We start from the raw sequence: 23,334 nt of genomic DNA, 5'->3' as shown, positions 1-23,334 counted from the left end.
GTGATGGCTATATAATGTAATTTGGAATTTTCTGTTGTATTATTTTACTGCTGTGATATCCCGGACAGTTCGAGTTGCTATCTAGGCGTGGAATTTCTTCATTTCATTTCATGTCTTTCTCTCTCTCTCTCTCTCTCTCTCATATTTTTTTTTTGATTCTCTTTTTCTTTTCTTTTGAACTATTATGAACAAATACCCACAAAGAGAGGGAAGCACTGCGACAGAAGACAAGAAGGAAAGGGATTATATGTTGATATCTAGTTACCTATACCTGATGTACTTTCACATACTGTGTTCTTAACTACTTCTAGCCAGTACATGCAATGCAGTTAGTGTTCATTACATGCATATATAATTAGAGTATTTAATGTCAGGATGGCTGACTCAGATGTATGTGCTGCACAGACATCCATCCACCGATCAGCCGCTAACTTGAACCCAGCCACAAAACCAACACAATCCTCCAAAATTTACTATTTCACTGGTCAGGTTTCGAGTTTAGATTAATATAATACTTGCATTAGCAGGAGAGCAGCGCGGTGCGGAGTACAAGACGGGAATTACATACTTACGTAATTGGCAATGAAAAATACATTACATGCCTAAAATTAGGGCGAATGTAACTATCCGTGCGGAGAAATAAACAAGGCTGGCGAATAGAATCAAGAGAACTGTCACTCGCCCGTTCAGCCTCACCCTGGCACGGGATGGAGTTGGAGCGTGGAATTCAGTTGCAGCTGAAAGATTCAGAATACGACGGTTCTTCTCGTCGGGGATTGCGATGGGTGCATAGATACATAGCTAAAGGAAGTAGACAGGGAATTTGATATTGGTTGTAGAGAAAGAATAATAATACTCTATACAAATATTGTTCTAAATACAGTACTTCGGGAGATTGCTGACTGTAACTTGTAGAACTGAGTACAGAGTAGATAGAGATAGATTCACCCTCGGTAATTGAGTTGATGATTGATGAGATGTATACTCCGTACATGAAGCTGATACAGATTGTACCCCCCGTTCGTATTCCAGAGAACTAAAATTAGCTACCTACCTACCTACAGTACAGCGAACACTACTATTCTCCGAACTCATCCGTCTCTCTCCCATCCATTTGCCCTGTCCATCGCAGACAGACAGACCCTTCTAGGCAATTGATCCGTCTTTTTTCGACGAGTCTCGTCTCCTCTCGTCTCGACGCCAGCTGAGTAGAGCTGGACTCCTGGAGCACAGACACTCAACACGACACGACCGGGGTTGGGCGCAGGGCAACAATACTCCGTCTCCGTACAAGGAATAATACAACACGCCAAGACCAGCTGTTGACTCTAGTTCATAGCTTTTTGATCCAATGATGCCCGGCGCGGGGTGTTGGTTTGAGCGTTTTGTTAGTTAGGACCTTAGGTAGTTTCTGTTTCTGTCTCCAAAGCGGGAATGGAAGGGTCCTGTGCTTTGCCCTAAAGCATTGCTGGGGCTTGCAAGTAAGTAATAATGGATGAGGCTCTGCTCTTGGATGGTGCTGCTCGTGCGAGTGCGAGTGCCGTATGACGCGCAGAAGTTTAGTTAGCATCAGCGTGTGTAGAGTATGGTAGATTTAGATATATACATACATCTTGATCGATGAGAGATCTCCTGCACATTGGATCTTCTCTGTACATACTAGTTTATATCCATTGGACTGAAATCGTTGACGCGAGTTCTCCTCATATCCATATACATTCCTTTCATAGCGAGCAATCAATCATGGGGAGTGATCTCAACGGCGATATCGAATTAGAGGCTGCGAGAAACGCACGGGTAAGAAGCGAGTTGTTCAAGTTTCTGTCTGGGGTCTTGAAATGGCAAACTGACTGACAAGCTAGACGCGAACTGCACCGTCCCATGGCTACAACTACCTTCTTGAAAGGAACCTTCTGGGAATGTCCGTCCGTCTGAACCCCATTTCGTCGAGGTCGCTCACCAACTGAGTTGTTTTGTATAGAATCGACAACCCCATCCTCTACCGCAACCCAACAGACCTCGAACACGACGTCAGGACCTTCCATGAGAACCACCGCCTCGCCAACGTCGTCGACGTCGAGCTCCTCATCCGCGGCGCCCAGCTCGCGCGCGACAGGGACAGCTTCCTGAGTCAGGGCCATCTGAGTGAGGTGGAGCGCAGCGCGCTGGAGAAGGAAGAAAATCCGAAATTACTGGACCAGCCGAAGGAGTTGAAGGTCGTCCTGCTTACATGCTGTATTGGGGCTATTGTGCAGTGAGTCAGTTGCCTTCATTTTTTTTTCTGTGATATGGCCATGCTGAGCATATTCTATGTCGACTTAGGGGCTGGTCGCAGGCTAATATCACGGGCGCCAACCTCTCCTGGCCAAAAGAATTCGGAATGAGCGACCAGGTGAGTCAGGGAAAGGGACCGGCAAGAGACCTCTGGAGCTTTGGGGCGGTGAATTCGGCGACTTATTTCGCTGCTAGTTTCGTGTATTGATCCATATCTCTCCTTTTAATGGAGTACTTGACTAACGTGTTGCAGGGGTGGCTGGCTCTCGGATCCGCTGAACGAGCACGTCTTTGGCCGCAGGGGCGCTCTGTTCATCGCTGCCATCTTTTCGCTGGCTTCGTCGATCGGGTCTGGATATGTGCAGAGCACGTAGGTTTATCTTACACCCAGAATTGCTGTCGATCTGACTGGTTTGGGATATAGCTGGGCTCTGTTTGCCTGCCGGTTCACGCAGGGGATAGGCATGGGAGCGAAAGCGTCGATTGGTAGGTGAGAACACGATCGACTGGACATTAAACTGACATGTTTTTTTAGTGCCCGTCTTTGAAAGTGAAGTCAGTCCACCCAAGATACGAGGTAAGCAGCCTTATCGCTGAAGTGGACATCCATCTGCAAGGACTAATACAGCTTGTTGTCAAGGTCGCTTTCTCGTCTCCTGGCAGACGTTTACAGGTAAGTCATCCTCTCGTATCACAGTCAGAATCATAGACTTAGTGCGTGACAGCATTCGGCATATTCCTCGGCTCGTGCGCAAATCTCATCTTCCACCTTGACTGGCGGTGGCAGATTGCCTCTGCGTTTATCCCTGCGGTTCCGCTGTTCTTCCTCGTTTTGATCTGCTCCGAGTACGTGAAATCATTTCTCAGGGGATAATTAAGTTCAGGTGTTGACTGACTGCAGATCACCGCACTGGCTCGTCAAGCACAATAATTACGAGGGTGCTTACAAGGCTCTCCGGGGGCTGAGAGACACGCCGTTGCAAGCTGCCCGTTCGTCTGCCTTGGTATATATCTCCATGCTATATGCATTCTCCCTGACATCTGTCCTCACAGGAGATCTGTACCAACTCCACTGCCAACTCCAAGTCGAAACCATCCTCCTGGGCAGAGGCGACGTCGAGCACGAGATCAACAGCTGGACGCGCAATGCAAACGACCAGCTGTACCAGCGCGAGATCAATCGCTCGAATTTCTTTAAGCGGTTGCTGCAGCTGTTTACCATTCAGCGGAACAGGAGAGCTAGTCTGGCGGCTTGCGTTGTGATGGCTTCGCAGTGAGTAGTACCTTAGAGATTTCAGATGGCCACGTCTATTGATGCGAGGTTCAGACAGCTCTCTGGAATCAATATATTTGCCTTCCTCGCTGCTAGCTTTATATTCTCAACCCTAGGCCACTCCGAGGAGCACCTATCTCCGGCGGAGCAGGCGGATAGGAAGATGAAGACTCTCTGGCTGAGTTTTGGCTTTGCGCTGGCGAATGCAGTGTACATACCCTCACTTTTTTTTTGCCTCCTGCTCAGCTAACTTAGCATTAAATCGTTAGATTCTCCCCCCTAGCATACTTCTCCATCGACAGCCGCGGTCGACGATTCTTATTGCTGCTGTCGCTCGTCCTCATGTTCCCACTCCTCATCGCCGCAGGATTCAGCCTGGAAATTAATAACACCGTTCGGAATAATCCCGCGCGAGTCGGGGTATTCGAGTTTTTTCTCATCTTGTATACGGCGGCGTATTCACCGGGGGCGGGTGTACGTATCTTTCTACTTGCTTGCCTACAAGAACGAGCTGTGATTAATCTAATTCCTATCTGGATGGTAACTGACTGACTGTGGAAATGGAATTAGGTCGTGCCTTTTATGTATTCGAGTGAGGTACGTATCATCTTTTCTTTTACTGTTCACTCAAACAAACTGACTTTATCGTCTAGATCTTCCCACTCGTCAACAGGGGTATGTATATGTATCGAACGCTAGTACCTACTTCCAGCTAATCTAACACTGCGTGTGACGTCCGCAGAGGTCGGCATGTCCCTCAGCTGTTCAGTAAATTTCCTCCTGGCAGGCCTGCTGGCATTGACTGTGCCACAGCTACAGAATGCATTGGGGCAGACACGATTATTGGGACTGTTCGCGTGAGTGCACACATACCAAACCATAAAATATATATATAAAAAGAAAATGCATTCTAACGAAATATTATATCAACAGCGGCCTCGACGCCCTCGCCATCATCCTCGTCTGGCTCTTCGTCCCCGGCACCCGCGAAACCGTCTCCCTCGAAGAATTCAACTACATCTTCGGCGTGCCCACTGGGCGACACATCGAGTACCAGATGGCAGAAGTGCTGCCGTGGATCGTGAGGGAATACGTCCCGTGGCTGTTCACGCGATACCTTCCCTGGGCTGTTAGACATTACTTCCTGCGCGATAGTAAGGCGGGGCCCTATCCCGGTGAGGAGTTGCCGGTTCTTGATGAGCTGTATTGGTGGAATTCGCTTAGGAGGATGGATGTCGAGGGGTTGGATGGTGACGTTGAGTCGATGAGTCGGTCGATTAGTCGGGTTTGTTAGCAACCATGTCACCGTTCTGTACTGTACAGCGTGGTTGAAAGTGTGGATTGGTTGGTACTTCCATTGAAAAGTATTGAAATCGTGAATATATGTAGGTGTAAGTGAACAGTACATACATTTGAGAAGAATTAATTACAGGAATGTGAATTGGCCGTATCAATCTATGCAGATACTTTTGCAGATATTTTTTACATTCATACATTCATTTATTCATTCATTCAATTTATTCTTTCTTTTATTTCTCTCTCTCTTTTTCAAGAGAAATCTCGGTAGTAAATACCTACTTTTTGGACTGGTCACTTCGTTCTATCTGGAAGGAAAGAACTATTATTATCTGGAAAATAGCTGCTACCTGCTACATACATCAATACAATGAGATATAATAACTTGACTATTATCGATCGCATCTTCCTGAGCAGAGGGTAAATAGACAAGGCTACCTACCTATTTCTGCGTCGACTGTCATTTCCCGAGGAAAAAGGCCATCTCTAGGGGTCTGGACGAGATATCCATTAATTGATTAATTCTGGCTGATTAATTCTGGCTTTGGGATCTGTGGGATCTTATTGTTGATGTATATTTCATAAGACCCTGCGTGTTTTTTCTTTTTTTTTTCTTTCTTTTTTTTTTATTTTTTGAATGAGGTTCTTGGACATGTCATCTGCTCCTGATGACCACGGTTGACGGGCAGCTCGTGGTATGCCATAACATGACCCCCTAAGAATAGATTTAGAGTAGAAAACATTTTTACGGCCAACATACTCGATCATCTTATCGCTCTTTCATTCGCTTTGTGCCCTTTACGCTGTTTTGGGCGATATTGTCCTCTGGCAACTTCTCCGGCCGACTTGCATGCCATTCCAGGAAGTCGCAATGGTCAAAGACTGGCTACAATCCACTCGTCTATTTCTTCCGCTGTTAGACCGTCATTCTCTTTCTTTCTCATTCTCATCCTCTTCTTGGTCTTCGTCGTCCCCGAGCAATCGACAAAACGCATAGTTACTGTTCCCGATAACGTGATCATTTACCGACAAGAAGGGCCACCTTCACCATCTCTTGTCACTCGGGCGATTATATCCTTGAAGTGACCGCTCAATGTTTCCTCCTTGTCAAACTCCAGGGAATAATCACAACGATATGACAGTGTTTGCTCGACTCAGTCGTGACTCAACATTTACTATATAAACAGTTCTTTATGCCCGTCTTTCCTTTCCTTCTCCAACAACCTAACATACCACCTCCATCCATACAGCTGATCCAAAACATCCTCAAAGTCTACTGCTTTACTATCAGCGATCGCTCACACACTCATTCATTGATACTATCCACTCTTTCTACAAATTTGACAATGGGAGAGAGCACGGCAGACCCATAGACGTTGTGCCAAAGAACCTGCCAAGGTATGTGAACTCCTATTTTATTGTTTGAATAACATGCGCTTTCGGGTTTAGCAAACATCTTTACTAACACTTTGTTTGCAACGAATGTGCGAGTTGATCTATCCCAAATGCGCCGAATGCTATGAGTACGTAACGGTGATATATCGCAAACCATGCGACCTGTTTAAGCAAAAGCAGTATGGTAGATGTTCTTTTCAACTGCATGATGATTTGGTTGAATTGGGCACTACTTGGATAGCATCTATGATGAGCGTGATGGAAGCGCAGGGCATCGATACCGAGCACAAGTATAAGGAGCCTGCTGAATAGCCTAAGTGGCCGAGGCCCGAAGGCTCTCGCTGAGAGGGAGACTGTGACTCCGTTTGAGTATATGATGGGAGGGGGGATTTGGATGTGGTTTGGTTTGGTTTGATTTGATCTGGTTTAATTTGATTTGATTTGATTCGATTTGATTTCATTTTATTCCATCTGGTTGTGAGAGTACGTGCATATCTATCTAATTACATACATGCATGCATTTCGGTTAAATAACATATTTGCTCTACTTCAAGGTTATTATCTACTCGTAGATATATGCATAGTTCCCTGCTACCCTGCATTAGTCACGACTTTAAGCACACCTTAAAAGGTATATACCGATGATGGAGAGGTTAGGCTAGGATTGAAAGATTCAAATGTACCTCATAGTCCCTTAATGTTTAGGGTTCAGGGTTCTTAACATATAGAACCTCTTTATCAAAAGTTAAAGAAGAAATAATATATTAGCTGGCTGTCTAAACTTGATAAGTCTATGATATTATTCTAATTATATGATATACTAAAAAATTATTGTTTTTTGCACCTAATTATAAGGAAGCTACAAAGGATACACTCCAGGACCCAATCTTTACTAAAATTCTACTACTTCCAGAAGTAATCACAGTATTTGGGGGCAATTGGTTTCCTAATTCTACTTAAATATTGCATTCTTCATATTTGTCTATTACATACATGCATACATTTCGGTTAAATAACATATTGGATCTTCCTAAAGGTCATTATCTACTCGTAGATATATGCATAGTTCCCTAAGTACAGTTATCTGGTTGTCGAACCAGCGGACACGCAGGTAATAACTATGATAGGTAATACTAATGACACATGGTGGATTTGACTCACATACCCTCTACACATGGTAACTTATGCTTGCACATTCACTTGCTGTGAGCAGCTATTGGATGTAGCGGTAAACCAGTATTTATTATTAACACGGTCATAGTTCATCTACACCGTCGTAACTGACTGACAAACTACTAGGTTGTCCTCCCCCTCTATACACTCCGGGATATATACGTTCACGCCATCTGTCTATCCACAAACAACCTTAGCAGGTCTAGATACCTCACCGTCTACAAATCGACTCTCACCTCATAGGCCCCTACAGAATATACCGGAATCCCGCCGCCAGCTGCGCCGCCGTCGGCCCATTCTTCCCCACGTCGAGACCCTGGTCCAGCTTCGCGTTTTGCCGCCGCAGATACAGCCACGTCACTACCGTGAAGGCAATAGCCAGCGATGCCGCAGCGAGATTGACCAGGAAGGCGGCCAGATACCGTGGTGGGGAGTAGTAGAGGTATGACGTCCAGACTGGTAATACCATCAGCAAGTCAATTACCAAAGAGTAATGTGAAATTGGGAAAGACGCACTGTTCGGCGTGTTGCACACCGCGTTGATCAGGGCAATGGCCGCCGCCCGCTTGGCGGTCGGCTGTGCCAGCGACCCGGTGATCCAGGACAGGATGACGATGGACGAGGCGTAGAACGAGCCTGGCATGAGCATCATGGCGACGTCTGTGCGAGTCGATTAGCTAGGCGCAGGACACGCACAATGTCTTGGGGGCGTACATCGTGCAGCTGTATTCAGCGACGACACGGCGATGATGTTCGCCACGAGCGTGATGACGAGTGGACACGCGATGTGGAGGAAGCGTTCTCGTTTCTGGAAACGTGTTAGCAACGATATTATAATATAATGGATTATATAGCTTACAATATCAGAGTGGAATCCGTTGATCATCATCGCTACCACGCAGAGGAGATACGGAGGCTAGTCTCGTCAGAAGAGCTTGACCATGATTCGATCAGATTGATTGAACCCACCGCCGTAAGCACATACGTCGTGTTCCTCGAATATCCCAGCGTCGCGACGACAGAAGGAAACCAGTTTGTGACCGCAGCCGCGACATAAGTCTGCACGAGTCAGCTATGTCCACGACGAGTTAACTAACTGCAATTCTTACACTCCACAGAATCGCCATCAGAAGCCATGTCTTCGGGTCCTGCACCGCCATGACCAGTCCCTTCCAGGCTGAGATCTCGTCCGCATTGTCCTGCTGGCCCTGGTCCTGCCCAAAGTTCCACTGCAGCCATTCGCGCTCCAGCGTGGTGAACCCCCGGATACTGTGCAGCCCGTTGGGCAGGATGACGGCGAAGAGGGCGGCGAAGCCGATCGTGGCTACGCCTTCGACCAGGAAGAGCTGGCGGTGTCAGACATATATTCCTGGATAACATTGAACAGAGGACTTCTACTCACCCACCGCCATCCCTCCAACCCGTGCGTCCCATCCAGCTTCAGAATCGCAATGGCAAACAACCCGCCAAACGCGTTTCCCAGCTGCGACCCGGCATACAGGATGGCCGTCCGAAAGGCGAACTGCTTGCGGCTGTAGAACAGCGAGAGATAGAACAGCGCGCCGGGGAAGAAGGCCGCCTCGACGAAGCCCAGGAAGAAGCGCGACAGCACCAGCCCGGTGAAGTCGCGGACGGCCGCTGTGCAGGCCGAGATCAGCCCCCACAGACACATGGCGCCGCAGATGTACACGCCTGGATATCGCGTCTTGCCGGCGATCATGTTGGAGGGGACTTGCATGAGGACTGTACAGTACATACATACAGGTTAGTATTAGGCAGCAAGGCAATGATAGTGTGTGCACGCACTGTATCCCACAAACAGCAAGCTGATGCACGTCTGGTACTGCACGTCCGTCAGACGCAGATCCTGCTGGATGCTGGCCAGCTTGGCGGAAGCGATGTTCTGTCGATCGAGGTAGTTGAGGATGTACATGATGACAACGCACGGCATGATGATCAGGTCCAGCTTCAGCGTCGCGCGCCTTGCGAGACAGGCGTATTCAGCCTCGCTGAGGGCTGCGAGGGCTGGAGGAGGGACCAGCTCGACGGCATTGACGGCCGGTTTGTCGATCTCGGGGGAGGAGGGCGTTGCTCTGGTGTCTGACATGGCGGCGTACTTCTCCGCAGGAACCAGAACTCAGCGAGGAGCAACTGTCAGGACCAGAAGATAAAAGACAACGTGCAGTGGAAAGATCAAGACAGAAGTAAGCCTAGATAAGCACCAGAACGGCCAGCTGAACCAGCACCCTGCCTCAACGGCGCCAGTCCGGACGAGCATCTAGATCCATATCTCTGAACCAGATGGTTGGCTGGTCGAGACGAGCAGGCCCTCTTCACCCCCAATCGTATAAGTATACCATCGCGATAACGTGCAATCCTGCCTAAAGGAGTGGTTGTTTTCCCCGCATTTCTCCAGAAAGTGCAAGTGGCTAGTCTGGAGTAGTGTAGCGTGGGGGTGCTTTGTGTCTCGGCAAGACTCAGTTCGGATGGTTGCCGACGTGGGGGCAGCTGAAGCAAGAATAATTAGAAATTGGACGATGAGAAATGAAAAGGGAAGGTTTTCCTAGCGAAAGACTGCCTATAAGGATGGAATATTGCGTGGTGCCTGTTTAGGGATGATTAGCCGGAATAATGAGATGAAGAAGAGTCCAGATTATTGTCAGATGTGGTAAGCAAGTTGACGGAATTGTTTTTATTGATTTTATTCTGGGTCCTAGTACGGAGTATTTTATTCCTTTATTCCTTTATTCTTTTATTCTTTTAATACTTTTGATTCTTTTATTCCTTTAATTCTTTTAATTCATTTTATTCTTTAATTCTTTTAATTCTTTATCCACATACAGAGACAAGATCATTTAACGTTAATGCTGCCCAATATGAGCTCTAGCCTCTAGATCAACAGTCGAATATCCAGATAACAAATATAATTCTTAGCAATACCTTTTTCTTTTGGGTTGTATTCTCACATTTTGTGATAAGACATGCTTAGACCAGAACTGAGGCTACTTCAGTCCTTTCTCTACTTCTCACAGGGATTCACATTGCCACAGTTTGTATTACTATAAAATGCCAGGTGACCATCTCATAGCGCTGTAAACTCCTCCAACTATTAGAGACGTCGAGGATCTGCGCAAATCAGCTGATCTACTGTATTGGGCATCTTAAACGGCTGGCCACGCACTAGATTGAGGAATTGGGCATCGCCTTCTGACATTCTCTTACAAAGACATCAGCAGTGACTAATGAATAGTATTCCTGCAGAACAGCTGGTTATTAATATTGGAATTCAATTCGAGCAGGGGTTATAAAAAAAGGCATAAGAAATGCACTAAAAAAAAGAAAAGAAAAGGCTTAATAATCCTTTGGTACTCCTCTCTTTGCTCTATTCGCAAGTAAAACTACAAAAAAACACCTGTCGTATAGCGTAAATGCTTCCCTTTTTTCTAGTTTTATTTTTCAGCCTTCCTGGCTTCCCATATTGCTCTAAACTCTTCCATTCTCTTTCATTCTTTTAAATAATCCTCTTTAGTAAGAGGCTCCCGTTTATGAGAGTAAATAAAGAGGTGCCACCCGTTTTTAACGTAGCCCTTGTCCTTGTCTCTTCCCTGCAAGTCTGGCCCATTCTTTTTTTGAATCCTACCCAGTTGATTCCCTTAATACATTATGCAACTTCAGCACTCTGTATACTGGCGGTATTAGGAAAGTTTGTTTATACTGCAAGCACAGACGATGGGGTTTTCTTTTTTATTTATTTGTCTCGTAAGAACGCATGCGGTATTTCCAGACAGAATTGTCTACAATCTACCACATTGCAGAACGTGCAATTAATGAATAAGCTTTAGTTAAAAGAATTGCTCTACAGAAACACTTTATCGACAACTCAGTCTGTGGAGAAATGGCGGTGGCTGCGATCTCGATCCGATCGAGAGGTCAGGTGGGTCCACGTGACTGTATATTGGGTGGCGCACGAATCTTTTCTGAATTTTGGGCCATTCTCTGCAGCGCGTACCTTGCACTCATCCTTTTTCTTTTTCGTTCAATCGATATATCCAGAAAGGGGGAAAGAGAGGAGACGAACGACTGGTTCAGCTTGCTTTAGGACCGATAAGCTTAAGGCTGGTTCAGCTCTGATGTCATCGGCCAAGCGCTACAGGTCACATTCGAGGCCAAACCTGCCATTGTCAAGAAGGGGAAATGGTCAGCAGAGGATAGGCAGCGCTACACGTAATGTCTTGGTCTCGTGAGGGGCTTCAGCAGTGAAGAAGGCCCAAACCTCAAGAATGGATCGCCGATCGCTGCATCAGGCGTCCCAAAGACCGGGAAGAACGGTGGGGATGGCCTCGCACGCCGTTGGCGCCAATCGTCGCCATCAGATCGAGATCTGCAGCCTGGGCGATCGGCTTTCGCAGTGCATGAACTGCCGTACTAATATTAATAGACGCTGCTCCTACTGGTCACATTCGATCTGCCTGCCCTTGCATCGCCTCAGCCAGCCTGGCGAACCATGCACGATGATGCCGGCCACGAGATGCAGAACCGTGACGTGTCAGCCTGCTCTTGGTCGATCGGGCACTGCAGTTCGTCCGGTGCGATGGCACTGGTGCAGACACAGCCTGCCATAGGCCCGGGGATGCGGCTGCGAAGATCGATCGCTCCAGCATCAATGTTCAGCCTCGTTGGAAACCGGTTTTCCTGCCGACTAGATGTCTCTGATGACCGGGTTCCTGCCCAGGAAAGTGAAGAGAGCGGCGCTGGCCGGCTGGAAGATGCCGGGCTCGAGTCAGCAGCCGAGTCAGAGCACGGCAGGAGCCATAAGAGGGCGCTGCGAGCCCCTCCTGATGGCTGACGAGATTGGCAGGACAGCATGGGTGTTTCTCGCGCCATGGAGACTCTGAACAGGCAGATGCTTTTGATGGCTCAGGCCAGACAGGCCGCCACTTTCGATCCAGAGAGGCTGACGATTGTCATCCACGATGAGTACGCACCCCGTCTGCGGGCTTAGTGACTCTGCTGACAGGCAATGGCAGCGAAGAGACAGTGCGATCCCGCCGGGCCGCCTTCCATCGCGTCGAGTCTGCGCTGGGTCTGTTGGACAACATGAAGCTGCCCAAGGTCTACTCGGGCCTGAACCGCGAGGAGCTGTACCTGCATGGACTGGAACGAGCAGCGGCCATCACCAACGACATGCTCGACTACGGCCACCGACACTTTGAGTTCCTCAACGAGCGCTACCAACTCTCCAACGCGACGCCGTTTGGACTGCATTTCCTCATGTTCCGCAAGACGATCGAGCTGCAAGGCACGCCCGAGCAGCAGGCCTACTGGCTGCCCCTGATCGACAAGATGCAGATCAACGGTGCCTATGCCCAGACAGAGCTGGCACATGGCTCGCATGTGCGTGGCATCGAGACAACCGCCACGTTTGACCCCGAGACAGACGAGTTTGTGATCAACTCCCCGACCCTGACATCCACCAAATACTGGCCCGGGGCCATCGGCCTCAGCTGCTCGCACGCCGTCGTCATGGCTCGATTGATAACCCAGGGGAAGGACTATGGCATCCACCCCTTCGTCGTGCAGTTCCGCTCCCTCGAGGACTTCTCGCCAATGCCAGGTGTCGAGCTCGGCGACATTGGCATCAAGATGTCGTATAACGGCACCTGCAATGGCTATGCCCGGTTCAACAACGTCCGCATCCCCCGCGACGGGCTGCTGATGGCCCACGCGCAGGTCTTGCGCGATGGCACCTACGTCCGAAGTGCATCTAAAGACGTCGCGTATTCCAAGCTGGCGTACGCTACCATGCTATACAACCGCGCCGTTATCACCCGGGCCGCGAGCTTCTCTCTCGCCCAGGCATTGACCATTGCCGCACGTTACTCGACCGTGCGCGAACAGGGACAGGGCATGAATGCCAGTTCGAACAACGAGGTCACCCTCGTCACATACAAGTCGCAGCACTACCGCCTTCTCACGCTTATCTCCCAAGCCTACGCCATCCTGTTCGCCTCCAAGGACCTCGACCAGCACTGTCGGACGTTGATCCAGCAGCAGAAGGATGGCAACCACAGCCGGCTTCCCTTCACTCACGCTCTGTGTTGCGGCATGAAGGCGTGGAGCACCACGCTGGCATGTGCCGGTGTCGAGGAAGCGCGCCGCATGTGCGGTGGGCACGGGTATGTCGCGACGTCGGGCCTTCCGGAGATTCTGGCTGCGGTGTCCGCAACTGTGACCTTTGAGGGCGAGAACTACGTCCTGTGGCAGCAACTGGTGCGGTATCTGTTGCAGCGGGTGGACGCACTGTACGCCGGCAAGAAGATCGAACCCGACCTCGACTACATCGCTCGGGGGTTTCCCACGTATTTTGTCTCTGGAAGCCCGTCCCGTTGCACGGCGAGCGGCACACAACTGTTGGAGCCAGATACCTTGCTCGCCATCTTCCGGCATCGCTCACTCCGTCTTCTCGCCGCGGCGCACAACAGGTTCACGCAGGCTATGCGTCGGGACCAGATGTCCATGGCGGACGCATGGAACAAGCACATGATGGAGATCCTCCACGCGGGTCGCGCCTACGTGGACTACGTGGCGCTGAGCTCGTTCCTTGACCGCATTGCTCTGGTCGAGCCATCGCTGAAGCCCGTCCTGACGCGGCTCGCAGCTCTCTTTGCGCTGACGACCATCACCAACCCGAACGCTAGCGGCGGGCTATCCTTTGTCGAGGACGGACACCTCTCGCTGGACCAGCTGGACACAATGCGCGAGCACGTCGATGATCTCCTGGCGCAGCTCTGTCCGGATATCATAGCGCTGACCGACTCGTGGGACTTTACGGACGCCAGCCTGTGCAGCGCGCTGGGGGCCAAGGACGGCAATGTCTACGAGCGACTGATGGCCTGGACACGGCAGCTACCAGTCAACCAGCATGCGCAGGAGCAGGGTGGGATGCTTGTTGAGCCGTGGGAGCAGGAGATCAAGCCGATGCTGCGGGCGCGGCTGTAGCGGCGGCAGCGGCAGCGGCAGCAGCAGCAGCAGCATACTAGATTTCTGCTTTTCATTATTATTGTTGATGTTATCCGGTTATCCGTCATGTTGAACGAACGTATAGTGGGGGAGCGGAAGTCATTAGCCGATGCCGTTTTTACACCACAGCAGCAGCAGCATACTATGTTTTTGCTTTTCTTTGTTATTGTTCTGTTATCCGGTTATCTGTCATGTTGAATGAGTGTATGTACATACCAGACCCCCATGACTGTACAACTTTGTCATTGTTATATATTGTTATATAAGGTTTGTTGTTTAGATCGTATACCTTGCACGAATACCACATGCTCATGAACTACCCACCAAAATCCACGAGATCTCTCCATTGCTGAGGTGGTTCGTAGGTATATCCCGCGTATGAGGTAGTGTGGGGGAGATTGTAGCAGAAACAGCTATTATTAGGAAATTATTCCCCCACTGGCTCCCCCACACTTAAGTAGTAAAGCAATAGTAGAGAAGGTGGGGGCAATCATGTGAGAACTATAGAATAGGTCCAGAGTACACTGCTATTCCTTCGCTATCTAGGTACAGTACGGTCCAGAGGTAGCTAGCTTAACTGTGCAGCTTTCGTGCAATATAATATAAGCATGACCATTCTCCTATGGCTGTTCTCGAAAAAAAACTGGAAACTTACGAAAAAAAAATAAGCTCGAGGGTTCCTGTGTTTACTCGCCAGTGTGGTTTCTCTTTTAGGTTCATCCTGGCATGTTCTATGTTCTTCTTTCTTTCGGATATTGTTGTTTATGTTGTTTCTGGGCTATTCTGAACAACGATTATTCTCAGACAGTAAGTAATACGGTAATATCTCATGAATTCTATAGAATACGGTCTTGCTTTTATATGACAGAGTGAGCTGAGGGTCTTTGTGATTAATCAAGCATGTATGTCTATATGCTTCGTTTCGCGGTTAACTCTTATTTTTTTTTCCTTTTGTTTTTCGAGGATTCACTAATTAATTAAGTTGTTAAAAGTATGAGAAAAGGACAGGTTCATGCATATGCAACTGCAATGACTAGTAACAATAAACTTCTCTCAACCATCGAGGTACAGATGTCAACACAGCCGAAATTGCAAAAGGAAATGAAAAAAAGGTCATTCAGAAAGGAAATTTCAGCAAATTTGCATATACTATTAATTCCCATTCAGGCATGGCGGCTGTGATATCCCTGCCCAATGAGATTACTGGCTCGGAATCCCGGTCCCGTCGACGGGTGATTCTTTATCCGCGAAGAGTACCAACTGTATGCCAAAGGCAGATCTACTCTGTACTCCGTATTCATGATATTTTAGAGTCATGAAGAATCTACACTTGCTCATTCGAATAATAATAATTATTTTTTTCCGGCTGTTTGTTAATCCGCTCAATTAGGATCTGCATTCTGGCGTCATCTTGGCGATCTTATCTGATCATCTCTCGCCTGGCACGTGCATTCGGCAACGGGCTCACGTGGTGATTGGCCGGAATCCCCGATTCGGGCCGGGAGTCGTTGCTTCTGCCAACTCGGATATACGGATGGATAATGCTGCTTGACCCCGATGTCGGTCGTCGGGACTGGCTGAGATAGTGGCAGAAATACGTGAGAGTATACGTATGAGTGTATTCCGTACATGAAGGGCGATTACGAGAGCTGTCTGTGTGTCGCTGCGTACCCACATGTGAATATTCTGCCTGGCTGATAACTTTCGCCTCATGTCTCCTGTGGGCCCTCTAGCGTCACCGACAGATATTTCTCTATCTCGGATTTATCATGTCGAATTTGCGCTCTCGCCGACGATTGACCTGGTTTAAATAGGCAGATGCGCCTAGACTGTGCAATGCCAAACGACACTGCTGATTCTGTCGAAATGGATGCACCTGCCGATACATCGCCATCTACGTCTCCGCCACAGCCAGATGCAGCACCCCAGCATGACAAGCTCGACCGCCATGAGACGCACCGTGATGCCGACCCCGAGGACCTCTCGCCCATCCAGTCCACGCGCTCGCGCGTCGACCCCCCGTCGACCCTCCTCGGCGAGATCTTCTTCGTCTTCGTCATCTGCATGGCCCAGTTCCTGACCCAGACCGGTCTGTCGCTGTCCATTCCCACCGCGCACATCATCGCCGAGAGCTTCAACACCGATGACCCCGGCCAGATGAGCTGGTTCGCCGCCGCGTACAGCTTGACTGTGGGCACATTCATCCTCGTTGCCGGCCGGCTGGGCGATCTGTACGGCCACAAACTGATGTTCGTCACCGGCTTCTGCTGGTACGGCCTCTGGTCGCTGCTCGCCGGCTTCAGCGTCTGGTCCGGTCCCATCTTCTTCAACTGCTGCCGCGCGTTCCAGGGCATCGGGCCTGCCATGCTGCTTCCCAACAGTATTGCCATCCTGGGCCGCGCATACCCGCCAGGACCCAAGAAAGGGATGATCTTCAGTCTGTTTGGCGCTGCGGCGCCGAGCGGGTTTGTTGTCGGTGGTGTCTTCGCTGCCATTTTCAGCCAGCTCGTCTGGTGGCCCTGGAGCTACTGGGTCATGGGCATGTTCTGCTTCCTCTTCGCCGTGCTGGGTCTGCTGGCCATCCCGCGCACCCCGACCCCCAGACACACCGACAATCTGTCCGCCATCGCGCGCATCGATCTGTTTGGCGCGGTGACCGGCATCAGCGGACTGGTGCTCATCAACTTTGCCTGGAACCAGGCGCCCCTGGTCGGCTGGACCGATCCGTACACCTACGTTTTGCTGATCGTCGGCTTTCTCTTCCTGGCTCTGTTTGCTTTTGTAGAGCGGAATGCCGCCTGTCCGCTGCTTCCTCGAGCGGTGTTTTCAGGTGAGCTCGCGTGGGTGTTGGGCTGTATTGCTGCCGGCTGGTCAAGCTTCGGGATCGTCATCTACTACTACTACCAGTTCATGGAGACCATTAAGGGCGACACCCCGCTGCTGGCACTGGCCAAGTGGACTGCCGCGCCTATCGTCGGAGCCATCGCGGCCATCATGACGGGCTTTCTGCTGGGCCGGGTGCCGCCGAGCTTTATCATGTTCTGCGCCATGTCTGCTTTCACGATTGGCAATGCCCTCAATGCGACGATCCCGCTGAATCAGACGTACTGGGCGCAGGCATTTGTCATTATCCTGATCACGCCATGGGGAATGTAAGTAATGCAAAACAGATTCTGTCTGCAACCCACTGACCTGCTTAGGGACATGTCCTTCCCCTCCGGAACGATAATCCTCAGCAACGCCATGCCCCGGCGGCACCAAGGCCTGGCCGCGTCGCTGGTCAGCACCGTCGTGAACTACTCCATCTCGATCGGCCTGGGTTTGGCCGGCACAGTGGAAGTGCACGTCAACCGTCACGGCCAGGACGTGCTCCGCGGCTACCGCGGAGCGGAGTACCTCGGTACGGGGCTGGCAGGGCTGGGACTGGTGATCTCCGTGTGCTATATGATCGTGTCGTGGCGACGATCTCGCAGGGAGCCTTCTAACGAGAAGGACGAAGAAAAAGAGGACACTGGTAGTGGTCAGTAAAAAGAGCTTTCTGCTGTATAAAAGGCTAATGCAGTATATACATCTCAACGAGTACATGTATATATGGTTCTGTGATGGTTATATACCGTGTATGTACATGTCTTGGACGAGTGGATTAGATAGAGTATAGATAGATATATAGATAATGTTAATGATGTATGCGTCGCATGATTGCAGGTTATCAGACCCAGGTTACTAGCTGGGTATTTCCTCCCACTCCCTTCTTCCCTTTTTTTTTAATTGCCAAAAAGCAATCTGTCGTTAGATAAAGAAGTGGATTGGGTCGAAGAGATGATATCTACAGTGAAGCTGGATGACTGCTATTAATTAATCCGCTATCTATACTCAAGATCACTCTGTTTCAATGGTTTATGGAGGTGAGTATATGAGCTATGAATGGGCATTATTTCTCTTTTTTTATATATATCTATCTATCCATAATGCGAGCTGCTTGCCAATATCTAGCTCAAAACGCATGATGTGATGAGAATTTTTTTTTCCATCCCTTATTGTTGTGTCTTGTGCGCCTTGTCGTAGCTGTGCAATTATAAAAATCTCATCCTCTTCCCCTTTCTCTGTTATTTTTGATTTTTTAATCTTTCTGTCCAGTCATAGAAGTATACAACTTTCGTCTACATTCGTGGCCGGTGACTTTTCTTCTCCGACGTCCCCCTCACCTGCTGCATGTAGCTGCCCTATATATAGTTAAACAACTCCATCAATATATCAATCAGCGAGCTAGATAGCTCAGCTATTGGGAGCTTGGCCTGTCCAGATCAGACGTGCCTTGCTTCTCCCCGGTGATATTTGGTTCTGCTTCCCTTTGTGCGATGCTATAGGTGCTGATACAGCTTGTTTACAGGTAGAAGCAGAATGAGACAGAGTATTTCTTGAACAGGGAGGGATGGTTCTGTTTCTGCCGGCTTTAGGTGAATCTGACGTAGACATGGTTATTATCCATACTATAGATTAAACCTATTATATATTTCTCTTACTATCCCTACTTCGTGTCTATATTTATCCATAATTTATTTAGAGTACTACTCCTGGATGGCTGGATTTACCTTTGTATAGAACCCAAAGCATCCACACAAAGGACTCCTGCTTTTGTTTGACAGGTAAGACTGACGCTTCAGGGAATGTTTTCTACATTCTGAGAACACGATCCATGGTGCTGGTCAGCAACCTTGCAACCTGGAGTCAGACGCTTTCCATCTCCAGCATCTATGAGTTCCCCAACAATGTGAAGTGCGTAGAGGTAGGCAGCTTGTAGTAACTGTCTTAACTACATGTACATGTACAGACAGCTTCCTGTGGTCCTCAGATTCTCTTTCACAGCAAGATCGACTATGACTTGAATGTCCGGCTCAACACAAACAAGACAGCAAGGCATCTCCTATCCTGGATCATTCTTGCTTGATCCTGGCTGGAAGTAGACGTAATCCAGCAACAATCTCAGCTGGCTGACCAACTGCAGGATCAGAACAAGATGTCTTTGCGGGGGTAGGGCGTGCTCCCATGTACAAGGCTCCCTTCTACTGGCGGAGGATCTGCTAGTAGAACTAGAGCATATCAGAGTTTTCCCTATACATCGTATCGGTCTGCTCTACCAACCAGCTTATAATCAGCCGTGCTGAGACCAGCAGTCATCATCCATGCACTAAATAATGCCTTCCTGTCCGTTCAGGGGAAAATCCATCCAAAAACCCTCCTTCTCCGGAAGACTCCTTAGAGCCTAAAATCAAGGATCCAGACGATCCTAATTTTGAGGTGGAGATTCGTAATTCAGCGTAACCCGACGACATGGAAATGCGGCGAGGCTATTACTCGTGGTTTCATTTTAGTCTAGGAGTTTTGACATTGCTTTCTATCTTTTGTCCTCTTAAGTAATACTAAGACTGCATCTTTCTGAAAATCAACAAAGAGTCTACCCACGGGTGCATGGAATAGACAGTGCGACACACAGAGCTCCCTCGTCATACATTTCTAACGGATAACAACTAGCAACTGTTTACGAAAGAGAAGAGGAAACGGGAAAGGAAAGAAAAGAACAGGCCAGAAAATATTTACTTGGGATTTGAATCTCGTTCTGTGGAATGCTTTTAATCGAACGACGATTCGAATGTGTCCTGGATGAAGCTGGTAATTCCGTATTCATTCAAAAAAGAAAGAAATGAAAGGAAAAGAAACAAATTAATAAATAAACAAGCGACAGCTTACTAGCGCAGGTGAGGTCAAACTTGTGCATTGATAGACTGAAAGCAACTACTCTTTTCATAGGCTATCCTGGCCAAGATTTCAGATTTACAATTCTTGTCAGTTTAATCGTTGAACACCAAAATGGGTAAAATAAATTGCACGTAGCATTAAATCAAGAGATATATATGAAAACTCGCAGACACGAGTTGTTGCTTTCTGCTTACATCCAATCGTCTGTCATTACCTACACTCCCCTGTCACTGATACTTACAATCATTTCATTCAACATGTACAACGTCATCAATATAAACATGACTAATTCATCCTCATGCCGACTTCATCACTCATAATACTTCTTCGCCGCCCGCAGCTCGTTGGCCGTCTCGAGATCATGCCCAAACACCAGCTTGGCGTTGAACAGCCGCTGCAGCCGGCGGATCATGTTCAGACTGCGGATCCAGGCGTTGTGGTCGCGCGCCAGCCAGCCATGCGGGTGGCTGAGCTCGTAGTTCTCCTTGATGTGGAACTGGTCCGTCGTCCAGATGAAGGTGCCGTCCTTCTCGAGGTTGATCTGCATGACCACCAGCCCCGGCGTGTGGCCCGGCGAGTAGTGCAGCGTGATGCCCTGCGCCAGGTCGAAGTGGTCGTCGTTGAACGTCGTCCACTTCAGCTTCTCCAGGTCCATGTAGTGCGCCAGATACACGCCCAGGTCCGCCCCCGTGGCCACAGCCCAGCATGCGTGCTTGAACTCCTCCTCGTGCACGTAGATGGGCACGTCCGTGCCGATGAAGTGCTCCAGCCCGCCCGCGTGGTCGAGATGCAGGTGCCCGATGACGACGGCTTTGACGTCCTTGATGTCGTTCCCAGTCGCCTTGATGGCGGCCGGCAGCTTCTGGTCCTCGCGGTACTCGACGCGGGGGAAGACGTCGGTGACGGGGGCAGGCCATTTCTGCGGCAGTCAGCAAGTCATGCCTATGTAATTGACTACTAGTGGCTACATACAACTTCGATGTTCTCCGCGCAGCCCGTCTCGAACAGGATCAGGCCGAAATCCGGATGCTCGATCAGGGCAGCCAGGACGATCAGCTTCCGGCGCTTGTGCTGGGGATTGGCTTCATGGCGAGTGCTGGTGTTACCTCCGCGGAGGAGCCTGCGGTCGTCAGCCAGGCATACGAATGCAGACACATCAGTCGAGCTACTTACCACCCCTCATCCGCCTCCAGCGTCCCTAGGTCGAGGATGTGCATCTTGGTGCCAGGGGGGCACTTGAAGGCCGGCACGGCGGCCTGGGCCAGCAGACGGGCAGTGTCGGAGCCGGACATGTTGCTCAATGACAATTGCTACAGAAGACAAAAAGAAGCAGCAGGATGCTCCATTGCGCTCCCCACGGTCCTCAGCGGGCCATTATATATGCGGCGAGGCGCTCGTGTTCGGTGCTGTTCGATTCTCTCTCTCCAACCTTCTCCACACTTTCCCCTGCATGCTTACCCCGCGTTCCGGCCCAGCAAAGCGGAGTCTGCACGCGGTGGAATACATAGCCAGCCTGCTTCCTTGTCTCCGAACCTGCACCCGAGTCATGGCACGGTCCTCCTCTGGACGAATCACATTGGCTGTATTCTAACGACCGCTAACTCTGCCCCGCGGAAAAGACCCCGGCCGGGGAGATCGGGATGCGGGCGAGTATTTCGGGCTAGAATTGGCCCCCGAACAGCACGACCTGTCTAGTTAGTGTGTATTAGAGTTGCACGGCTCCAGCAGGCGCTCGTTCGTCTTGCTTTTGGCTGTCGATCAGGCTTTGCTAAACGCCGTCTGACTTGCCGTTGGACTCGGTCCGAGGAGAAGCTTTCCTTGTTCTGCTCGGCATTTCCCCTCTGGCGAATGACACAATGGCAAGGAGTGAAAATGCTATGACTGATGGAATACAGATCACGCCGAAGAGGAGCCTGATGGCGAGTATTTAGATACATAAATCTGTATTGCTGCGGTAGCCATGGCGTAATAGAACCAACGATGTCACGATCATGAATTTTCGGGAATGTATTCTAGAGCAGCTCATCTCATGCCCATGTCTCAAAAATAGGGAATTGCCAATAGGCAAGCATGCGATACTAATCGAAGCAATATACCGATGCCCACTGAGACAACAACTTCATTCTGCACACAAATCCACGGACTCCGTATATATGGAGCAGGCAGCAAGCGGAGAAACCCCGTTTCAATGGAATGGCCAGACTCGGACTCCCGCCGATCCGGACCTAGGTACTCCGTAGAATCATGAATACTTTAGCCGAGCTGAAGGTGATGTATGCTCTGCTGTAATCAGATAACTCCGTTGCAAGTGGGATGTCATGATTCGAACTGGTATGCTCACATGAGATATGTAATTCAACTCTCTGCCCAAACATATTGTCCATTTAAATTCCACTCCAAGCAGGTATCCATGTCGTACTGCTGCAACGTTCTTTGTTCGCATTGAGTAACCCTCTGTAGATCTTTTTGTCGTCTTTATGCCGGTCGATCTGGACTGGTCATAGATGATGCCGCATCGTGTAGATCTTACCTACACCTCGTACAGACTCGTTATACAATCAATGCCCCCGTCAATACGACCGCGGCAACTCCAGCACGCGCTCCCCCACGTAGTTGCAAATCATCACTCTACTCACTGGCGTGCATCCTGACACTAGTGAAGCTGCAGATCATGATTGCAACAGTCGCCCTGCTTGCTAGATTTAAAATGCGGGGAGGACTAAAGTGCCGGTGAAGGTCGTGCAGATGGAAATTCCCTGCTGCCTGTCAGTACTGGCCGTGTTCTCACTACTGACGACGGATGGGACTCCGAAGACATCACTGAGCCAATAAACTGCTAGCCGGCAGCAGTCTGAAGCTGATCGTGGATCGAATGTGAATTCTGACGATCTCAGTCGTTTGAGTTCCGTCTGCTGCTATAGCGGTAGCCCTCGAGAGCATCGATAAACCGGAACAGTGAAAGCTGTCGCATGACATTCTATTGCATATATATCCCAGTAGATAGTTCTTACCATGCAATGTTATCGAGGACAAACGGACGATCATTGCTGGTTTATGCGCTGCGATCACACGCCTATATAGACTCATCAAGACTATGCCTTACAGCCCGATCAACAGCATGGAGAAGGTATTTTCCCATCCGCAGA

At 49.4% G+C, this 23,334-nt stretch overlaps 5 protein-coding genes across 5 annotated transcripts; 3 read left to right on the top strand and 2 right to left on the bottom strand.

Annotated features, from left to right (window-relative positions):
- Positions 1–1,743: 1,743 nt before the first annotated feature.
- On the top strand, positions 1,744–4,942 carry T310_2644 (Sugar transporter; the record flags this gene model as incomplete). The annotated part of the gene is made up of 16 exons (XM_013474492.1): positions 1,744–1,797; positions 1,863–1,921; positions 1,982–2,254; positions 2,323–2,392; positions 2,528–2,644; positions 2,810–2,851; positions 2,903–2,947; positions 3,062–3,120; positions 3,176–3,547; positions 3,602–3,757; positions 3,817–4,021; positions 4,118–4,144; positions 4,201–4,222; positions 4,260–4,404; positions 4,448–4,832; positions 4,937–4,942. The coding sequence occupies 16 exons, from the start codon at positions 1,744–1,746 to the stop codon at positions 4,940–4,942; spliced, it is 2,037 nt and encodes a 678-aa protein (XP_013329946.1).
- A 2,716-nt stretch (positions 4,943–7,658) lies between these two features.
- On the bottom strand, positions 7,659–9,518 carry T310_2643 (uncharacterized protein; the record flags this gene model as incomplete). Its single annotated transcript, XM_013474491.1, has 8 exons — positions 7,659–7,867; positions 7,928–8,071; positions 8,108–8,219; positions 8,271–8,327; positions 8,381–8,470; positions 8,521–8,757; positions 8,814–9,154; positions 9,218–9,518. 8 exons carry the CDS (start codon positions 9,516–9,518, stop codon positions 7,659–7,661), a joined length of 1,491 nt encoding a protein of 496 aa, XP_013329945.1.
- A 2,757-nt stretch (positions 9,519–12,275) lies between these two features.
- On the top strand, positions 12,276–14,410 carry T310_2642 (Acyl-coenzyme A oxidase; the record flags this gene model as incomplete). Its single annotated transcript, XM_013474490.1, has 2 exons — positions 12,276–12,388; positions 12,439–14,410. 2 exons carry the CDS (start codon positions 12,276–12,278, stop codon positions 14,408–14,410), a joined length of 2,085 nt encoding a protein of 694 aa, XP_013329944.1.
- A 1,887-nt stretch (positions 14,411–16,297) lies between these two features.
- Positions 16,298–17,959, top strand: T310_2641 (putative transporter; the record flags this gene model as incomplete). Its single annotated transcript, XM_013474489.1, has 2 exons — positions 16,298–17,535; positions 17,602–17,959. 2 exons carry the CDS (start codon positions 16,298–16,300, stop codon positions 17,957–17,959), a joined length of 1,596 nt encoding a protein of 531 aa, XP_013329943.1.
- A 2,539-nt stretch (positions 17,960–20,498) lies between these two features.
- Positions 20,499–21,480, bottom strand: T310_2640 (Metallo-beta-lactamase superfamily protein; the record flags this gene model as incomplete). The annotated part of the gene is made up of 3 exons (XM_013474488.1): positions 20,499–21,107; positions 21,161–21,308; positions 21,362–21,480. The coding sequence occupies 3 exons, from the start codon at positions 21,478–21,480 to the stop codon at positions 20,499–20,501; spliced, it is 876 nt and encodes a 291-aa protein (XP_013329942.1).
- Positions 21,481–23,334: the final 1,854 nt, after the last annotated feature.

This window comes from Rasamsonia emersonii, assembly GCF_000968595.1.
Source record: "Rasamsonia emersonii CBS 393.64 chromosome Unknown ctg1118621760034, whole genome shotgun sequence".
NCBI lineage: Eukaryota > Fungi > Ascomycota > Eurotiomycetes > Eurotiales > Trichocomaceae > Rasamsonia > Rasamsonia emersonii.
This window is presented reverse-complemented; position numbering and strand designations above follow the sequence as displayed.